General features: G+C 40.8%; 1 protein-coding gene across 2 annotated transcripts in view; it reads right to left on the bottom strand.

Moving 5' to 3' along the window:
* LOC117306203 (stabilin-2-like) overlaps window positions 1–19,731 on the bottom strand; it is an 84,083-nt gene that overhangs the window by 20,181 nt on the left and 44,171 nt on the right. For both annotated transcript variants that reach the window (XM_033790889.1, XM_033790890.1), the window contains exons 32-44: window positions 18,171–18,213; window positions 16,373–16,525; window positions 14,868–14,966; window positions 13,518–13,566; window positions 11,914–11,975; window positions 9,506–9,625; window positions 8,710–8,786; window positions 8,205–8,399; window positions 6,886–6,939; window positions 5,276–5,368; window positions 4,056–4,202; window positions 2,520–2,651; window positions 1,196–1,435 (exon numbers count right to left, since the gene is read on the bottom strand). In XM_033790889.1, coding sequence (XP_033646780.1) covers window positions 1,196–1,435; window positions 2,520–2,651; window positions 4,056–4,202; window positions 5,276–5,368; window positions 6,886–6,939; window positions 8,205–8,399; window positions 8,710–8,786; window positions 9,506–9,625; window positions 11,914–11,975; window positions 13,518–13,566; window positions 14,868–14,966; window positions 16,373–16,525; window positions 18,171–18,213 — 1,464 coding nt within the window. The remainder of the gene's footprint in view (window positions 1–1,195; window positions 1,436–2,519; window positions 2,652–4,055; window positions 4,203–5,275; window positions 5,369–6,885; window positions 6,940–8,204; window positions 8,400–8,709; window positions 8,787–9,505; window positions 9,626–11,913; window positions 11,976–13,517; window positions 13,567–14,867; window positions 14,967–16,372; window positions 16,526–18,170; window positions 18,214–19,731) is intronic.

Genomic DNA, 19,731 nt, shown 5'->3' with positions numbered 1-19,731 from the left:
CATCGCAGTGTGTGGTGCCACCAAGAGTTCAAGATCGGTGATGGATTGCTGTGTTGGATGCATTCTTTTGGCTGCAAAAGGTGATTTGTATACAAATTTAAACCAAACAGCGTTTTTCAAAAAACAACATTGTATCTCTTGGTACCCTATTCTGGAATAACCTCAACTCTAATATTAAACATTCTCATCCACTTAAAGGCAGTGGACACTATTGGTAATTACTCAAAATAATTATCATCATAAAACTTTCTTGATTACGAGTAATGGGGAGAGGTTGATAGTATAAAACTTTGTGAGAAACGGGTCCCTCTGAAGTGACATAGTTTTTGAGAAAGAAGTAATTTTCCACGGATTTGATTTCGAGACCTCAAGTTTAGAATTTGAGGTCTCAAAATCAAGCATCAGGAAGCACACAACTTTGTGTGACAAGAGTGTTTTTTTCTTTCAATATTATCTTGCAACTTTGACGAAGGTTTGTTATTTTATGCATATGATGAGATACACCAACTGTGAAGACTAGTCTTTGACAATTACCAATAGTGTCCACTGCCTTTAGGTCATTCTCTAAGAAACTGAAACACCACCTCTTGAATATGCATTTGTAGAAATTACATACACTAATTGTACAAGGACTGTTGTTTTGATAATTTTGATTAGTCTGGTCCATCTCATTGTTTTTGTTGTTTTTGTTGTTGTTTTCGTTGTTGTCCTTGTCGTGTCCAAGTCCTTGTCTTTCTCAGGGAAATGTACAAAAGCAGTATGCTTAACCTTTTCCCCTGCATGTTGGCCAGCAGGTTAATAACACTAGGTATTAATCTTTGAAATTTGTATACATTTTATAACTGCTGAATTATGTGGCATCCATATTTCTTTTTTATACTAATACATGTAGACCCTTCCCATGAAATATGTAAATTGCAAATAACGCGTGCGCACTAACGTTTTGGTTGGCAAAATGAGGGAACATCGCGCTGTTTTGTACACGGCTAATGGGTGCGTGACGCAGACGCGATTGCGCGTCTGCTTAGTGCACAACTCTATGCCGTTTGCCAACCAACAGGGTCTGTACGCATGCGTGAATGTGATTAGCATATTTCATGGGAAGGGTCCATTGATATTTGTTTTCAACTGTATGCTTAGTTGTCAATGTCGACATGAAAAATAAACGTCCACTGAATTGAATTGAATTCTTTACCTTCCTGTGTGATATGATGTGATATTTCAGATACTCTCTCAGGGTCTCTATATTCATTGGGTCTCGTAGCTCGGCCAGCTTGCCCGGGTAGAGACTCATGAACGCCTCATTGGTCGGCATGAAGACGGTCAGGGGAAGCATCATGGGGTTATTGTACACCTCCAACAGGCCGCACCGCTCCATCAGCTCAATGAAGATGCTGTACGTAGCGTTTGTTGCCACTAGTTCCAGCGGTAGTTGCTGTGATTTTGTGGAAGAATGAAGAGATGAAGTCAAATTTACAACAAACTATGGCACTTTTACAAACAATTTTTTTTTAATGCAAGTCGCCAGACACAACGGCCTGAAGGCCACTTCAAGGTGTGGGCTACAAATATTTTTCCAGCGGCCGTTTCCACCTACTCCAAGGGCTGAAACAGTGTTACCCCCTTTATGTACAGTCCATACAGATGTACATGTGTAGGTATGGGTATCATCCATTTTAAGCCTGGCTGGCAGAGCAGAAAGCACCACCTCCCAAACTTTATGAAGCAATCGTGGTTAAGTGTCTTGCTTAAGGACACAAGTGTCATGACTGGAACTCGAACCCACACTCTGCATATCAGAAACACCAGAGCTTGAATCCAGTGCTCTTAACCGCTAGGCCATGACATGCCACTGTGGCTTGCCACCGTCTAGCTCAAGGCGCTTCAACATTCAGCATTTACTGCAAGGTATATGGGACTACCTTTGAATTATGAGACCTCCTTTTACAATAGCACCATGTTATAGTTTACAAACCAGGAACCCCGGGGCGAACCTCTTCTCTTTAGGATAAGTGCACTGGGTTCTTTTAGATGCATTACACAACCACAGCTTTATCAAATGTATGTCCCATCCGGAGGCGAAGCATCATGGTAAGTGTCTTGCTTGAGGACACGGGCGTCAAGACTGGGACTCAAACTCTGCTGATCAGAAACACCAGAGCTTTTAACCGCTAGGCCATGACACGCCACAAAACTTAACCCCAGAACTTGAATTTGATGCTCTAAACCCTTCGACCATGGAACCCCAACTTCTAGTCGGGGTGACCAAAACACATCCCTAGTAAACAGCAATGGTGAGACTCAAGGCTGACAAAAAGTCTTTAACTGGGATCCTGTTTTTTGGAGTTTAGTTGAAATGATGTCATTTCCACCCCTCGATAACCCCTGTAGTTAAAGATTCAACGAGCTTTTGGGAACAGTATACTAAGTGTTAAAGAAGCAGATTGTTTCCCAGGCAAACTTCAAAAAGTCTGAATTTGGATTAAAGTCTGAAATTTCTGACCCCTAATAACACTCACCTCTAAGTGTCCAGGTCTGGCACCCAGCTCACTGGGGATCAGGATCTTATCTATGGTGTGTATAATGCCATTGCTTGTCTCATAGTCTGGTGCTGTAACGCGAACTTCGCTGTTAACACTCAGTCCTTCAACCTACGAGATAAAAACACAAAACATAACGTCAAACAATGTGATTAATAAACTAGAAAAACTCGGACATGTTAAAGCTTGTATGGCAGTGAACTCTGACCTGTTTTCTAAGATCTTGTTATTGAGCTTCTTCTAAATTGCAGGCATGAGAATGGGCGATGATGAAAAAAAACAGGAAATTCATATCGTATGTAAACAATCAGACAAATCAAACGCTAAAAATGCATGTCTGGAATTTGGAAAAAATTACCCAGTCGCAAATTCCCACTCAATGAACTTTTGTCAGTAGACTTTTCAGAGTCTCCACACATGTTCCTTTGCTGCTTAATGGGTAAACGTACAATTTCTGACTAGAGAAGAGGGGTTAGCAAAATCGAAATATCGAACCCCTATAACTCACCCCAAATTTTATATCAAATTCACACTGAACTCTTAGACCACAAATTTAAAAGTGAAAAAACAAGAATTCCTGTTTAAAATTGCAGTGCCCCTATTTGTCAATAGTGCATGCGTGCTGCGTGCGGTTCATAAGTCAAAGGTCATGTGAACAATACTTATGTCATGTATCATGTCTAGGAAACTCACGTGTTAAACGCCTCATCATTTGTCCATCATGTTCATCGTATTCACACAATACTACATTTAACATTTTCAAAATGGTGGGGGATGTAGTGTTATGCTATTTGTCAATAGCGCATGCGCGCTGTGGATCATAAGTCAAAGGTCACATGAATAATACTTTATGTCATGTATCATGTGCAGGAAACTTATGTGTTAAAGGAAGTGGACACTATTGCTAATTACTCAAAATAATTATTAGCATAAAACCTTACTTGGTAACGAGTAATGGGGAGCTGTTGATAGTATAAAACATTGTGAGAAATGGTCCCTTTTGAAGTAACTTAGTTTTTGAGAAAGAAGTTATTTTCCACAAATTTGATTTTGAGACCTCAGATTTAGAATTTGAGGTATCGAAATCAAGCATCTGAAAGCACACAACTTCCTGCGACAAGGGTGTTAATTCTTTCATTATTATCTCGCAAAACGACCAGATAAGCTCAAATTTTCACAGTTTTGTTATTTTATGCATATGTTGAGATACATCAAGTGAGAAGACAGGGGCCAATTTCATAGAGCTGCTTTAGCAAAAATTTTTGCTTAAGCACGAAAACAGCTCGCTTATTTTACACATGTTACTGGCCAAAATGTTATGCCATATACATTGATTGTGACTGGTAATTATCTGTTGTTCACGTAGAATAACAATCGAGTAAATCTTGGCCGGTAATCTGATTTTACTAGGCAAAATGTTTTTGCTTAAGCAACATTTTGTGCTTAAGCAGCTTTTGTCCATCATACTTATTGCATTCACACAATACATATGGGTACTTAGATCTTTCTACTTACAGTGGAGTAATGGATTTGAATCTGGCGCGCTGCTAGTGTTCCTAACGTTATTGATCCATTGATGTGCGGACTGAGGAGGCCGGTACATCCGACGATGTGATGCATTAAGATCCGTCTTGTCTGGTGGTTTCGATTCCACTCAATAATCTACACAGAAATCACAAATGAAATCAAGAAAATGATATGAAATTACTACTGTAAATGATGTTAACGTACGATAGAATTAAAGACCAGGGATAAATTTCACAAAGAGTTTTAACAGACTAGTCTTATCTCTAGTTAGGGCGCGTTATTCGTCGTAACTTTAGGACTAGCCTTAAGTTTTGAATGTCTCCTCTCTTTGCAGAAATCAACCCCTGGGCCCAACATCATAGAGCTGCTTCAGCAGAAAAAAATTGCTAAACAAAAGTTTGCTTACCAGAATAAGGTTACCAGCCATACGACTATATCACGTGTACAATTTGTGGCTAGAATCCTGCTCATTTCTGCTTAGCAAAAAAGTTCTAAGTAATATTTTCTGCTTATGCAGCTTAATGAGATCAAGCCCATGGCCCTATATCATAGAGCTACTTAAGCAGAAAATATTGCTTAACAATTTTTAGCTTAGCAGAAATGAGCAGGATACCAGTCACATGCTGTACAATAATTAATAACTCGTTCTTATATAGCACATTTGACAATAACATCTCAATGCGCTTTACATCAGTGTCCTGGTCATTGGCCCAATAACATTCCTTTTATATTTCTCAGCTCCCTGGGGAGTATACAGCCCTGACCTGCCAAGGCGCTCTATACACAACATCAACCTCTACCCTAGTACGTAAAGAGAAGCAACTATAGTAAAGCGTCTTGCTCAAGGACACAAGTGTCATGACCGGGATTCAAACCCACACTCTGATGACTAAACCACCAGAACTTGAATTTGACGCTCTAAACCACTCAGCCATGACACCCTACTAATCATCTCTTTACAAGCAACTTGGATCCAATAAACGGAATATGACGGGCGGACTGCAGCCCAATTTGACGCCACCTCAAAGGGGTAGAGATCTGCTGTGGAAACCCTGTACACAATCACCTTTGACCTCGCATCATTTCACATGGCTTTCATGGTTCTGGAGATTCGCAATTAAATTTGACATACATTATTATACTATAATGCCAATACCTGTCCTTGGGCACCAGTCTACCCAAGGGGTTGATTGAATCTTAATAGTTACCTGAGCTTCGTCGATGTGTTCAAACGCCTCGTTGGACGGTGCAAGAAGAGTCATCTTGGCTCGGCTTGACCCCAGCAGCCTCAAAACATCACGCTGTTAGATAATTGACAGAGTTATTACAATAACAATAATAATATTTTTAAAAATAGCGCATTTTCCCACTTAAAGGAACATTAAAGAATTGGTTTTTGGTAACAAAACAGTTGCTGGCAGTGTAAGCATTTTATGTAATTCACCATATACATAAACTGACAAACCTGTAGACGTTTGAGATCGATCGGCCATCTGGGTCACGAGAAAATAGTGAAATACCGATTAAAAATTTCGCATTGCATCGATGCCAAAATAAAAATGAATAAAACGCTCACTGAGCGATAAACTCAAAACGCGATATTAGATTATTTATTTCTCATCAAATATGACATTTCAGACAGAAGTATTTCAAGGGATGTTTTCTACTATCATCATCATTAGACCATGTAAGTTTTATGTAAATCTGTGATCTTCACGATTTTTGTTTCTGACCAATTCTCTAACGTTCCTTTAAGTTTTTAAGTTCTTTCTGAACTGAGATATGAAGATGGAGTTCCTAAGCATGGATAAATTATGTCAAGGGCGCGCCCGCAATCCTTCGCGTGACAACTCAAACAAAGCGTTTGCACACGGGCGACCGCGCTCTTAATATATCCATTGTCCCTAAGAGGTTTTGGCAGATCATTCTAGAGCTTTGGAGCCAAATAGGACGTCTCCCAGCGTGCTAAAATAGTTCAACATTTGGTTTGTTAGACAGAGATGCTAGGGTGGGAGTCATCATCAGGGCCCAAAATCATGGCTCTGCTTACCGGAAAGCCAAGAATCGGCGCTTGTGGAAGCAGGGAATTCTACGCTTACGTCGAGCGTATGGCACGAGTTAGCAGGGAATTTTGGCTTGTGCCTGTGCGTACTCAACGTTACTAGGCATTCTTTGCTAACACAGTCATATCCAGTGTTTATACTTCAAAGAGGAAAAGCCAAGCCTATAATAATAGCGTACGAGAAAACTAGGGGCTACAAAGAACTTCAGAGCTGGGCCCAATAAGCCAGTTGCGAGTTAGATTTGAATATTGTCTGGTACAATGACTCGAGTAGTTACAATGTACCACTTACATTTGAATTCCTCAAGACTGCCGAGACAGTTGCTACGCCACGTGATTAGAGGCAAGCTTTTGTATAGCAACCTCCATATGAGCAGACCCTGGTACCATTGTGTCATACACATCCATTCAGAACTGTGTATGGTGTTCATCGTCTCTTACGTAACTTCGCAAAAGCTTGCCCCTAATCACATGGCGTAGCAACTGTCTCAATAGTCTGAGGAAGTCAAATGTAAGCGGTGCATTGTAAAAATAAGCGAGTCATTGTACCAGACATTATTCAAATCGCAAATGGCTTATTTCATGGCTCTGCTTACTGCGCTTACGGAAGCAGGGAATTCCACGATTACGTCAAGCGTACATGTATTTCACAATCTAGCATAACATTTATGGTGTTTAATATCGCCAACCAAATACACATTGATACCACAACATGCAATGCCTCATATCCCATAAAGATGAACTTTATCTACTTACGTTTGACTGCAAAAGACCCACAAATTGAGTGAAGTTCCTGTTCAAGACCAACTCCTGCAAGGACAGAAAAAAGAAGGAGAAACATGTGGATTTTTAATCTTGTTGACTCGAGTTCCCATCTCTTAAAGACAGTGGACACTATTGGTAATTGTTAAAGACTAGTCTATACAGTTGGTATATCTCAACATATGCATAAAATAACAAACCTGTGAAAATTTGAGCTCAATAGGTCGTCGAAGTTGCGAGATAATAATGAACGAAAAAACACCCTCTGTCACACGAATTTGTGCGCTTTCTGATGCTTGATTTCGAGATCTCAAGTTCTAAACTTGAGATCTCGAAATCAAATTCGTGGAAAATTACTGATTTCTCGAAAACAACGTCACTTCAGAGGGAGCTGTTCTCACAAGGGTTTATACTATCAACCTCTCCCCATTACTTGTAATCAAGAAAGGTTTAATGTTAATAATTATTTTGGGTAATTACAAATAGTGTCCACTGCCTTTAAAGGTACTGGACTTGTTTTACAATAATGTCAAAGACCAGTACACTGTCTGTGAACAGTCTGTGAACATTTGGACTCAATTGATCATCAAAGTTTCAAGACAATAATGACAGCAAAAACACTCTTGAAAGAAAATTACTCTTGTGTGCTTTCAGATGCCTGAGATTTGGATTCAAATATTTGAGTAAGAAATTACCCCTCATAAACTACTTTACTTCAGAGGGAGCCGTTTCTCACAATGTTTTATATCAACTGCTCTCCATTGCTCTCCATTTCCAAGTAAGTTTTTTTGCTAATACATATTTTGAGTAATTACCAAACGTGTCCAGTGCCTTCAAAATAAATGAGAGGATGACAGGGCTATTGGATTGTAAGCTTTTGAACAACTATAAAAAAATGCACATTTTGACACACAAACTGGCGGACAGGAGATGCCCGAGTATATGCACTGCGCATTGTGAATAGGGTCTATACTTTGCATGGTGGAAATACGATATGGAAAGGTATGCGGTAACACCATGTAATGACAATCTCTAAATGAGTTGGGATGGTTCTGTAAAGACCGTTGGTTTCAACTCGACGTTTCGATCAGCTTTCAGAGCAATACTGATCGAAACGTCGAGTTGAAACCAACGGTTCTTTTCAGAACCACCCCAACTCACTTAGAGATGGTCATTACATGGTGTTATCGCAAACCTTTTTATAGGGTCTATGTAGTCTTTCTCTAGAGATTGGGTGGTGGCGAAGTTACTATGCAAATTTTCAGAGGAATAAGCAAATTTAAAAAAAAAGTCACAAATTAGTCTATAATCACCTCAGCAATGTTACCGATGCACTCAATTCCGTCGCCGATGTGGTTGTCAAAACACGTGCAGTTACGGAGCGCTGGTCCTGTGGGTACGCAGTGCGCCCTCACACTGCAGCCCCCGTTGTTGTCCGAGCAGGGATCGATGGGACTACATCGTGTGCGTCCATCGCCTTCGTAGCCAGGTTGGCAATGGCAGGCACTCTGGGGAATGAATGAAGGAGGTCGAAACGTGTAAATAAAATGTGTAAATGCACTTATCTAGCAGGGGAATAGCTTGGGTATGTACTCATCATAGCTGGACTAGTGAGAATGCACTCCACTGACAGGGGCATTACAGGGGAATAGCTTGGTACGCACTTACCATACCTGGACCAGAGTGAATGCACTCAGTTACTAGCAGGGGAATAACAGGGGAATAGCTGGGGTTTGTACTTACCATACCTGGACCAGTGTGAATGCACTCAGTTACTAGCAGGGGAATAACAGGGGAATAGCTGGGGTTTGTACTTACCATACCTGGACCAGTGTGAATGCAATCAGCTAGTTCATGGCAACCTCCGTCGTCCTCTTCGAGACAAGGGTTCACCTCTGATTCAAAGAAATTTATGACAACTAATAAACAAAATTGAACTGAGGATTTCCTCCTGAAAACTTTTTCAAGCATAGTTCATATATTATTTTTTGGTTTTAACCCATAACCACTGATGTGTGTTAGCACTTCTGACATTATTAGCCCTGGTCACTGGGCCATATATTTCATTCCTTGAACCATCTCAGCTCCCCTTAAACCATCTCTCCCCTAACAGGTACCCATTTTACCCCTGGGTAAAGAGAAGCAATCACTGTATTGTCTTGCTCCGCGACACAAGTGTCACGGTCAGGATTCGAACCCACATCCCGATGACTTAACCACCAGAACTTGAGTCCGATGCTCTTACTTGCTTAGCCAGGTAAAGTTTGTTCCTTAGAGCGCTGCCTTTCTTTATTCTACTACCGCAGGGTTAATTACGATCCTATAAGCTTAAGTAGTAGTCCCAGCCAATTTCCTATACCTTCCGCCCAGGTAGGAGTTAAAAAGCAGGACAGTTCTTTTCAGAACTGAGAAGTCTCCCAAACAATCCGAAAAATCTACCCCGCAGTGGTAGATTACAAAGCAAGACAGTTCTCTATAGAACACACTCTACCTGGCAAAAAAAACATACACATAGTGTTACCGCAAAAACAAAAAAATTCACATCCATAATTGAACATTCATAAACATTTTTGCACAACAGATTATAATTTCTGAATAAGTTGAGAGACCTTACCGCCACAATAAATACCATCACCCTCATACCCCCATGAGCAAAAACAGCTAGGCCCATCACCTCCAGACCAACAAGTAGCATGCTCAGAGCAGATATTGTGTTCACTACAGGAGTTGTAAACTAAAAAAAATAACAGAAAGAACAGGAAATTGTTGAGTGAAAATAAACAATAGCCCATATGCACATGCGCGTCTTATTATACTAGTGGATCTATAATAGTAATAATAGTAATAATAATAATAATAATAATAACAATAATAGTAATAATAATAATAATAATAACAATAATAATAATAACAATAATAATAATAACAATAATAATAATGTAAGCATTTATATAGCGCCCCCACAAAGATCGGAGCACTTTACAACTTACATACAAACAAACAATGCAATGACAAAGATACAACTAACAGTACAAGCAAAAAACAAAATGGCCAGATTAAACAAATCAATGAGTCTTAAGTCTATTTTTGAACAGCTCCAGTGTGTCGGCTTCCCGGATGTTACGGGGAAGGGAATTCCAGAGCCAGGGAGCAGCGGCTATGTTTGTTGTGTTGTCATTGACCCTTCGAGAAAGACTCTGCTAGGGTTGAAACGTCAGGCCATGAACAACTAAGCTTTCTGTATTACCTAGAGTCCTTAAATTATTTTACTGTATAATACTTTGCTTTGCTTTGTATAAATTTGTCTGGTCCAGACTTTTATTGTTGCACTTTTCCAGCACCTTGAGGCGGATTCTTTCTGCTATTATTTGAGCGCTTTATAAATAAGGGGAAAAAGGGTAGAGACGAGTTCTAAAACGGCCGTTTAAATCGGCAGGGTCGTTGCCGTGTGATAAAGGAGAGGGCCTTTATCACACGGCAACGACCCTGCAAGGTTTTCAATGGCCGTTTAAGAACGAGTCACTACTCTTTTATTCCCATTCATAAATGCCTTTTTGGTTAAAAATGCGTAATTAAGTAAGAAACTCTGTAAAACTTATCTGTTTCCGACATGCTTTATGAGCTCTGAACATCCATTTACGCATTGTTATGACTGAGACGACAGTTTCCGGATCCGTTCGTGCGCACATAGTCTTGGTGCATGTCGTTCTCGTTTTCCTTTCCAAACAGCACGGCCAACTCACCGACAGTGCCCGTAACAAGAAACGTCTTGCACCAAGACTAGAGCGTAGCATCCGAAAACAATTGGTTATAAACCGAGCTCAAGCTGGTCATTTTTCACCGTTTAAACACCCCCACGTGACGCGCTCTCCGCCAATAGGAATAGCAAAACTGTCTGAGGTATTTATGAATTTTTCTTCATTATTATTATTATTGTTATTAAGTTGTTTGCAACAGCTAAAGGCCGGTTTATAGTCGGTCGCGCGATGGTCGCGCGACGGAAATCTTGCGCGCAATCCTAAGATTGAGGCCTATAAACCGTGTCTTTTTATGATCGCGCGTCAATATTTCCGACGCCCGACCATCACGCAACCGACTATAACTCGGCCTTAATTCTATTTTCTGATTCTTATGTAGTGCATGTATGCATATCCGTCACTCAGGGACACTCAAGGCACTTTAACATACATTATTTTCCTGCAAGGTATGTTTATAGCACTAGGAACACCAGGGCGAACCCCTTCTCTTAACGATGAGTTAAGACACACGGGACCATTGGCTTTACGTCCCATCCCAAGGACGAAAAAATGGTTATTGTCCTGCTTTTGAACAATACAAGAAAGGAAACAAAGACCACGACTACATGTAGGACTCAAAACCCACACTCTGTTGATCAGAAACAACAGAGTTTGAACTCGGTGCTCTTAACCGCTTGGCCACGACACTTCCACAAAATGCTTCCTCTACTGTAACTTATCTTGGGAAACCGTCTTCCAAGGCACTGTACACGTTTGGTAATTACTCAAAACATTTATTGGGAATAAAATGTTACTTGGTAACAAGCAATTGAGAGCTGTTGATAGTATAAAACATTGTGAGTAACGTCTGAAGTAACTTTGTTTTTGAGAAAGAGTAAAAGTAATAACTAAAGTAATAAAATATTTCTAACCAGAAGCATTTTATTCCTATCTGAAAGCAAACTTTTTGTGTACAACAAGAGTGTTTTTTCTTTCATCATTTTCTTACAACTTCAATGACCAATTGAGTCCAAATTTTCACAAGCTTTTTATTTCATGCATATATGTTGGGATACACCAAGTGAGAGTACTGGTCTTTGACAATTACCAAACATGTTCAGTGCCTTTAATGGATATGATGTCTGTGGTGGTAATGTGTTCAGTCTTCAATTACCGGTTTTGGTATGAATAAATTCACATCCGGATGTGATACAAATATGTTTGAGAGCCCCCTTACGCGATTAATAATACGGCGCACTCAGTCACAGACTTTCAGTACACTTACCTTCACAATTGCTGCCGTTCCAAATGAAACCGTTGTAACAAAGGCATTGCTGATCAAGACAGCTAGAAAATCAAACATATAGCACAAGCTTAGAAAAAATTTGGTTTAGAGTTTTTTTTAATTTTAATTCTCCTTCATAGACCATATTGAATAACCCCTCTGTTGCTATGAAAGTCGCCATCTTGTAGGGCAAACACAGCACATAGCGTTCCCGGTTTGATTTATACGGCACATGCACGCACACCCACACACACATGCGCACAGACGCCATGTTGTAGGGCAGATATTTGAAAGGTGACATCATATTCAATACGATCTACTTTCGATTTTCACATCCTTAACATCTGAGCCCAAAGTGTTTACTCTTACGGAGGCTTTATCTGCTGTTTTTGCCGTTTTGGGGTTCATTTTTAGAGGAACATTACGGAACTGGTAAGAAAACAAACCATCTCTTTACAGATTTACAAAGAAATTTACAAGGTCTAATGATGATGATAGTAGAAAACATGTCTTGAAATATTTGTGTCTGAAATGTCATCTTTGATGAGAAATAATTTCCTGCTTAAAGTTTATCGCTCAGTGAGAGTTTTATTAAGTTTTTTTAAATCGACGTAACGCAAAATGTGAAATCAGTTTTTCACTATTTTCTCGTGATCCAGATTGATCTAAAACTTCTACAGGTTTGTCAGTTTATGTATATGGTGGATTACGTAAAGTGCTTACACTGACAGCAACTGTTTTGTTAGCAAAAAACAATTCTGTAATGTTCTTTTAAGTGCATGGGTACTTTTCATAGGACACAAAACTCAATGTCAACAGATTGACATCAAACTCCCAAAGTTTAAAGACAATGATGGTAGAAAGCTTCCCTTAAAACATTACTTGCTGTGGACATTGTGTTTTGTGTTACAAAAAGTACCCAGACCCTTTAAACTTTGTACCGTCTTACCAATGTGTGCCCATGAACGGATGTCGCTAACATGATCTTTGAAATACAGTCAAACAAAAAAAGGTTGTATGGCGTCTGACTGGCACCCCCGATAAAGATATTGACAAAATAGGGACACCGCCAATATAGGGCTAGATAGCTCAGTTGGTAGAGCGACGGCACGTTAATCCAGAGGTTGTTGGTTCGAATCCCACTCTAGTCAATTCTTTGTTCAACCCCAAAAATCTTTTGAATAAAAACCACAGAGTTGTACATAAGAACTAGAGGGTGCACTGGTGATGCTGCGTGCACAAACACGACGGGACCACAAGGAGATACGCGTGCCATTTTGTAAGATGAATGTTGTTTGCGTGTTGAACATGAACAAAGCCTACACGTCTGTGTGTGTGTGTGTGTGTACGATATACTTCTTCTTCATCTTCTTCCTTTAAAGTGCTGCTTCAGAAAATTTGAAGATTAGCGCACTTGCTGTGCAATGTAGTTTTTTAAACTTACAAAATGGCCGCACGCGCCCATGCCCGGTCACGAATATAGGCCAGTGGGCCTATTCATTGCGAATTTGTGACGTCAACATTCGCTTCGCATACGCATTCGCATGGAGTATGAACCGGGCTTAACTCTATGATTAAAACAGATATTATTTAATTCTACTTACTACGCATTTGGATCACATTCCTCTGAACATTGGTTGGAAGAAGTTACGGCTGCAAGGAAAGAAAAAAGGAAAGGTCAATCTCTTTTTATTGTATTTGTGTTGTATTCATTTACGAACATTTATGAAGTTATGTGTTTAAAGGCACTGGACACTATTGGTAACTACTCAAAACAATTGTTAGCATAATTAAAACTTACTTGGTAACACGCAATGTAGAGCTGTTGATAGTATAAAACATTGTAAGAAATTGCTCCCTCTGAAGTGATATAATTTTTTAGAAACAAGTAATTTCTCAGCTGAAGTCTCAAAATCAAGCATCTGAAAGCACACAAGTTCGTGCAACAAGGGTGTTTTTTTCTTCCATTACTCTCTCTCAACTTTGACAACCAATTGAGTTCAAATGTTCACAGGTTTGTTATTTTACGCATATGTTGGGATACACCAAGTGAAATGACTGGTCTTTGACATTCACCAAAAGTGTCCAGTTCCTTTAATTTTGGTTCTGAATTCAAGGATTCTCAGACATGCGAACCTAATCACTATCGGAGCCAAGAACCCCATGGAGAGCAGACAAAGAAGGAAGTTTCAGTTTTAGATTTGGGAGGACAACCCCACAGAGTTATTACAGGGAAAACCCCGGGCAGTCCGATAGGGACTGAAAATCCAATCCACATAGTGCCTAGCGGGATTTGAACCAGGCTCCTAGTGAATAAGAGCACCGCACTCAAGCTCTGCTGTTCAGCAGAGTGTGGGTTTGAGAGACGTGACACCTGTGTTCTTGAGCAAGACACTTAACCATGATGCTTCGCCCTTCGGATGGGACATAAAGTCATTGGTTCCGTGTATGTGTAATGCACTTTAAAAAAAACAGTGCACTTCACGTAAAGAGAAGGGGTTCGCCCCGGTTTTCTTGGTTTGATTGGCAGCATATTGCGCCACAGCACCTTGTAAACCATTAAAAAAGGAGTAGATCACATAATTCAAACTCGGTCCCACAAACCTTGCAGGAAATACTGTATGTTAAAGTGCCTTGAGCATCACTGAGTGACGGATATGCGGGCTATATAAGAAGCCACTATTATTATTACACCATGTACATTTTGTACGTGGGCGTGTTGTACATGTTTAATGATCAACGGCGTGGCAAGCTTTAGAGGCCTTACAAGTAAAAACACGCATGTGCAATAGACTTGTTTGCAGACACCATTGTTCTCTATGTTACAGCCCAAGGAGCGTCATTGAGTGCAAACATGCATGCTATATAAGAAGCCACTATTATTATTATTAGAAGTGGGAGGCAAAAACAGATGAAATAATATCTGGAACATGTTAAACGAAGTGGTACCGTACCTATGTCGCACTGTAATCCAGTGTATCCGGTGTTGCAGATACATCTCCCGTCACCATGGATACCCTCACGACAACGCCCATTCACGCAGCTGCTGCACACTGATACAAAAACAACAACAAAACCCATGTAAACAAGCCGGTGTGGCGGTTTTAGTTTTCCGCTGTGTTCAGTTTTCCGAATGACCAAATACGGTAGCATTACGTCATGCGATGCCTGCGCACAGCAAGCGAAAGTAGTCCATTTTTAGTGCCGTATTGAGTCATCCGTTACCCTCTGGTATAGCTGTCATGGCCATGAATACATGTAAAGATGGGGCAAGAGATTATGTGACTACACAGAAAAGAATCGTAATATAAACAACGTGGGGTCACTGCTGAGAGAACTACAGTACTCGCAAGGGTACTCGCGGCGGTATCCGACAAGTCACCCGGAAAACTGAACACGCCGGAAAGCTAAAACCGTTCGAACAACGTGCTAATATGTCCGACTACGTCACCCAGAAACTGAACCGCCACACCGGTACAGCAAAATATCAAATCAAATCTTTCAGATTATCCCAAAACAAAGGTAATGCAATTCCTGTATATTTGGTTTGTGGTAACACAATGTGTATATCTACTTGCTTGGTAGATTATGTTCTTTTGAGAACTTGTCTTGCTATTCTCCTGACGATGACTAGAGCAAGCTAGTGTGTATCTACTTGCCAGGTAGAGTTTATTCTTTAGAGAACCGTCTTTCAATTGACCCATTTCACCTGACATCATCATCAGAAAAATCTTGAATGCGCCATACTGGTGGGCAATTTCACTGTGCATTTTCATATATAACTCTATGCATAGAGTATGCTGTGCGTTATGCAGTGAAAAACGCATTTAAGGCGTCGCGGCGTTAACACACGTAAACCTAACTTGCCCACCAACATGGTGAGAGTGGCACCAGTCGCCGCGTGTGACGCGCGTGCAAGGGGTCAATATACGGATTGTTTGGGAGACTTCTCAGTTCTGAAAAGAACTGTCCTGGTCTCAATTTCATGGCTCTGATTACCGCAAGCACAGAATCGGCGCTAACGGAAGCAGGGAATTCTGTGCTTACGGCAGGCGTATTTCACGGGCTAGCAGCAATTTTTGGCTTCTGCACAAGCGTACTCCGCGATACTAGGCATTCTACGCTTACAAGGCTAGCGCAGAAATTCGGCGCTTGCATGTAAGCGGGGAATCGTGATCGTAAGCACAGAATTTGTCAGTAAGCAGAGCCATGAAATTGGGTCCAGCTTTAAAAGTACTACCAGAGCGGAAGGTATAGATAATCAGCAGGGACTACTACTTTAGCTTAAAGGATCGTAATTAACTGCACTTCCGCGGAGTGAGTTCTTAAATTGGTCTCAGCAATTCAACTAGCTTGCTCTAGTCATCACCCTATTTAGAGGATTAATTGATGGATTGATGGATTGATTGATTGATTGATTGGATGATTGATTGATTGATTATCATGGAACCTGACCTACCTCCATCGCAGCGCTGACCGTAGTGTCCAGCTTGACACAGCTCGCACGCCGTCCCAATGAAGTTTGCATCGCAGCTGCAGGTTCCAACCCCGTCAATGCCAGAGCTGCAGCGACCGTTGTTACTACATGGAGTCAACCATCCACCGGGACATTCTACACAAACAAAATAAATAAAAATGATAACCAGTTTTTATATGGTGCTTTTCACACCTGAAGGGCGTCTCAAAGCCCTTCCAACATTATTACCCCCGGTCACTGGGCCATTTAATTCATTCCTTAAACCATCTCAGCTCCCTGGGGAGTACACAGCCTATGCAACAAATGTGCGACTAAGCTAAATCCATCACAATACCATCTCTACGCTCACAGGTACCTATTTACCCCTGGGTGGAGAGAAGCAATGACAGTTAAGTGTCCCTCGAGGGACACAGGTGTCACGACCGTATTAGAAGCGGCGTCTATGCACTATTGACAATGGACTAAGCTTGGGCGGTTCCAGAAATTTGGGGCTCGGTTCCGGTTCCGAAAAAAAGCTCGGTTCTGAGACATACCCGGTTCCAATTCAATATAAAACGTAAGCCGCCCGTCCCGAGCTCACACACACACGATTGAGCCGATCTATTTTAACTGAAAATAACCAAGTTAATCAGACATCGGTCCCGAGCTCACACACACACAATTGGAGCCGATCTATTTTTAACGAAAATACCAGAATACCCACCCCAAGTCAATCAGACATCGTGCCACCGAACACCTATTCTCCCTTCATTTAAACAAGTCTTTGATTTAGCCGGCAGTACGTCCGTTGTGTAGCAGTACGTCCGTAGTGCAGTACGTCCGTAGTGCAGTATGTCCGTAGTGCAGTACGTCCGTAGTGCATGCAGTGTGTCGTCTCTGTACATACAAGTGTACATGCCTGTACATGCCTGTACATGCATACAGTACTGTGTGTTTTGTGCATGGGGCAAGCTTTTATGAATATGGATATATCGGCAGCCAATCACAACGTGCTGTCTATTTGGACTTTGGACTCTGTACATGTACATGATACATGTATAGATGCCTATGCATTGGAGGGGGCTGTGCACTGTGTATGCAGCCACACGTGATAGTTGATACTCATGTCGGCTTGAAGCCTTTGCACACTGTATCTGCGGTCACCGCTTTCAACATCAAGCCTCAATTTCTAGAGCCGGTTCGTCGCAGGATCGGCTCCACAGAGCCTTTTATAGTTGGGACTCGGTCTTTTAAAATCGGAACCGACAAAAGCGGGTACCCGGTTCCACAGAAGAGTGGAACCGCCGGTCGGGTTTTCAATTTGGAACCGGGTAGAACCGGGTAACCGAAGGAACCGCCCAAGCTTACAATGGACACTATTGGTAATTGTCAAAGACCAGTCTTCTCACTTGGTGTATCTCAACATATGCATAAAATAACAAACCTGTGCAAATTTGAGCTTGATTGGTCGTCGGAGTTGTGAGATAACTATGAAAGAAAAAAACACCCTTGTCACACGAAGTGGTGTGCTTTCAGATGCTTGATTTCGAGACCTCAAATTCTAAACTCGAGGTCTCAAAATCAAATTCGTGGAAAATTACTTCTTTCGCAAAAACTACGTCATTTCAGCGGGAGCCATTTCTCACAATGTTTTATATTATCAACCTCTCCCATTAATTGTTACCAATTGAGGTTTTATGCTGATAATGTTTTTGAGTAATTACCAATAGTAATTGTTACCTGCCTTTAACTATTTGTTGCATTGGAAGTTATTCAAATACACTCGCTAATGGCTTCTTACCTGCACAATCTGGGCCAAAGAATCCAAGGCAGCACCATGGGATCTGTAAGAATGGAAACAATTCAATTCAATTCAATAAAACATTTATTTTGGTATTGCCCTCAAATGGTAAAAAAAAGTGAATAAATGAGTGGTGACGAGTTCTTAAACTGCCGTTTGAAACCGGCAGGGTTGTTGCCGTGTGATAAAGGCCACAAACCTACAAGGTTTGAAACGGCCGTTTAAAGCCATTGGACACTTTCGGTAAACAGTATTGTCCAAAGGCCCACACTTCGTGTATCACAACTTATATATCAAATCACAAACCTGTGAAAATTTAGGCTCAATCGGTCATCGGAGTCGTGAGAAAATAACGGGAAAACCCATCCTTTCGCACGTTTCGCCGTGTCATGACACGTGTTTAAAATAAATCCGTAATTCTGGATATCGAGAATTGATAATTGTTTTAATGTTTTCTCAAAAAGTAAAGCGTTTCATGGAATATTATTTCAAGAGAAGTCTTTCACTATTACCTTCTGTAAACCCTGTGAGTTATTTGTAAATCTGTGAACTTTTTCTTTTTTTCTGTTCCGAAAGTGTATAATGGCTTTAAGAAGGAGTCACTACTCATTTATTCCTATTCATGAATGCCATTTCAGTTAAAAGGCTCTGTTTTCCGATAGCATTTGTGCGAATAGTAATGCATCCTCACACCCATGGGCTAACCTGCACAAATGCTATCTGAAAACAACCGGTTATAAACAGCTTTAGCTGTGCCTTTATCAAATGTTTAAACACCCCATGTGACGCGCTCACCACTAATATAAATAGCAAAACTTTCTATGGTATTTATGAATACATAATTGGTGTTTCATAATATCTACAGTGACAGTTATAAACAGTAGCCAATAATATTAACAAATTAGAAAAGCAAAACTTGGAATTGTGTGTACCCTAACCAATGGACAGACTAAACACTGCATATAAAACTCACAAAGACAAAGACAAGGGACAAGAAGGACATACGAACACATGTCAGGTACATGTAGGTGTACTAACAATACAGCAAAAAGCGAGCCATCATTGAATTGACTCATGCTTCTACAGTCATGAACTATAGTTAGAATGAATGTGCATTGAGAAGTAATTGTTTTAGTTTGTTTTTAAATACAGGTAGAGTGATTGCAGATTTAAACACCACGCAAGCATGTGTACCATCTTTTTGAGCACGTTTTTGACACACAAAATGGCGGACAGCAGAAGAGCGTTCAAGTGTGCTGCATATTTTGCAAAGGGTCTTTTGAACTGAATTTTTATACTTCAATCATACATGTGTAGAAAATAATACAAACAATCCCGGCCATGTCTCGTTGGGCCCCCTGCCTGCCCCCTTTCAATGTTGGTTCCAATTGTCGGTTCTTACAGTCAACATTGAGCGGGGGGACGGGGGGCCGGGGAGACAATGTTTTTTGACAGTGGGAGTTGGACAGGGAAGGTTTGATATAACGTTAGGAATGGGTGGCCCAAGCATTTTGGCCGGGATTGCGTACGTATGCCCCACTGCCTGTGTAGAAAAAGATTT

The sequence above is a fragment of the Asterias rubens genome, chromosome 2 (assembly GCF_902459465.1).
Source record: "Asterias rubens chromosome 2, eAstRub1.3, whole genome shotgun sequence".
Lineage (NCBI taxonomy): Eukaryota > Metazoa > Echinodermata > Asteroidea > Forcipulatida > Asteriidae > Asterias > Asterias rubens.
Note: the sequence above shows the minus strand (reverse complement) of the source record. Positions and strands in the feature narration are given on the sequence as shown.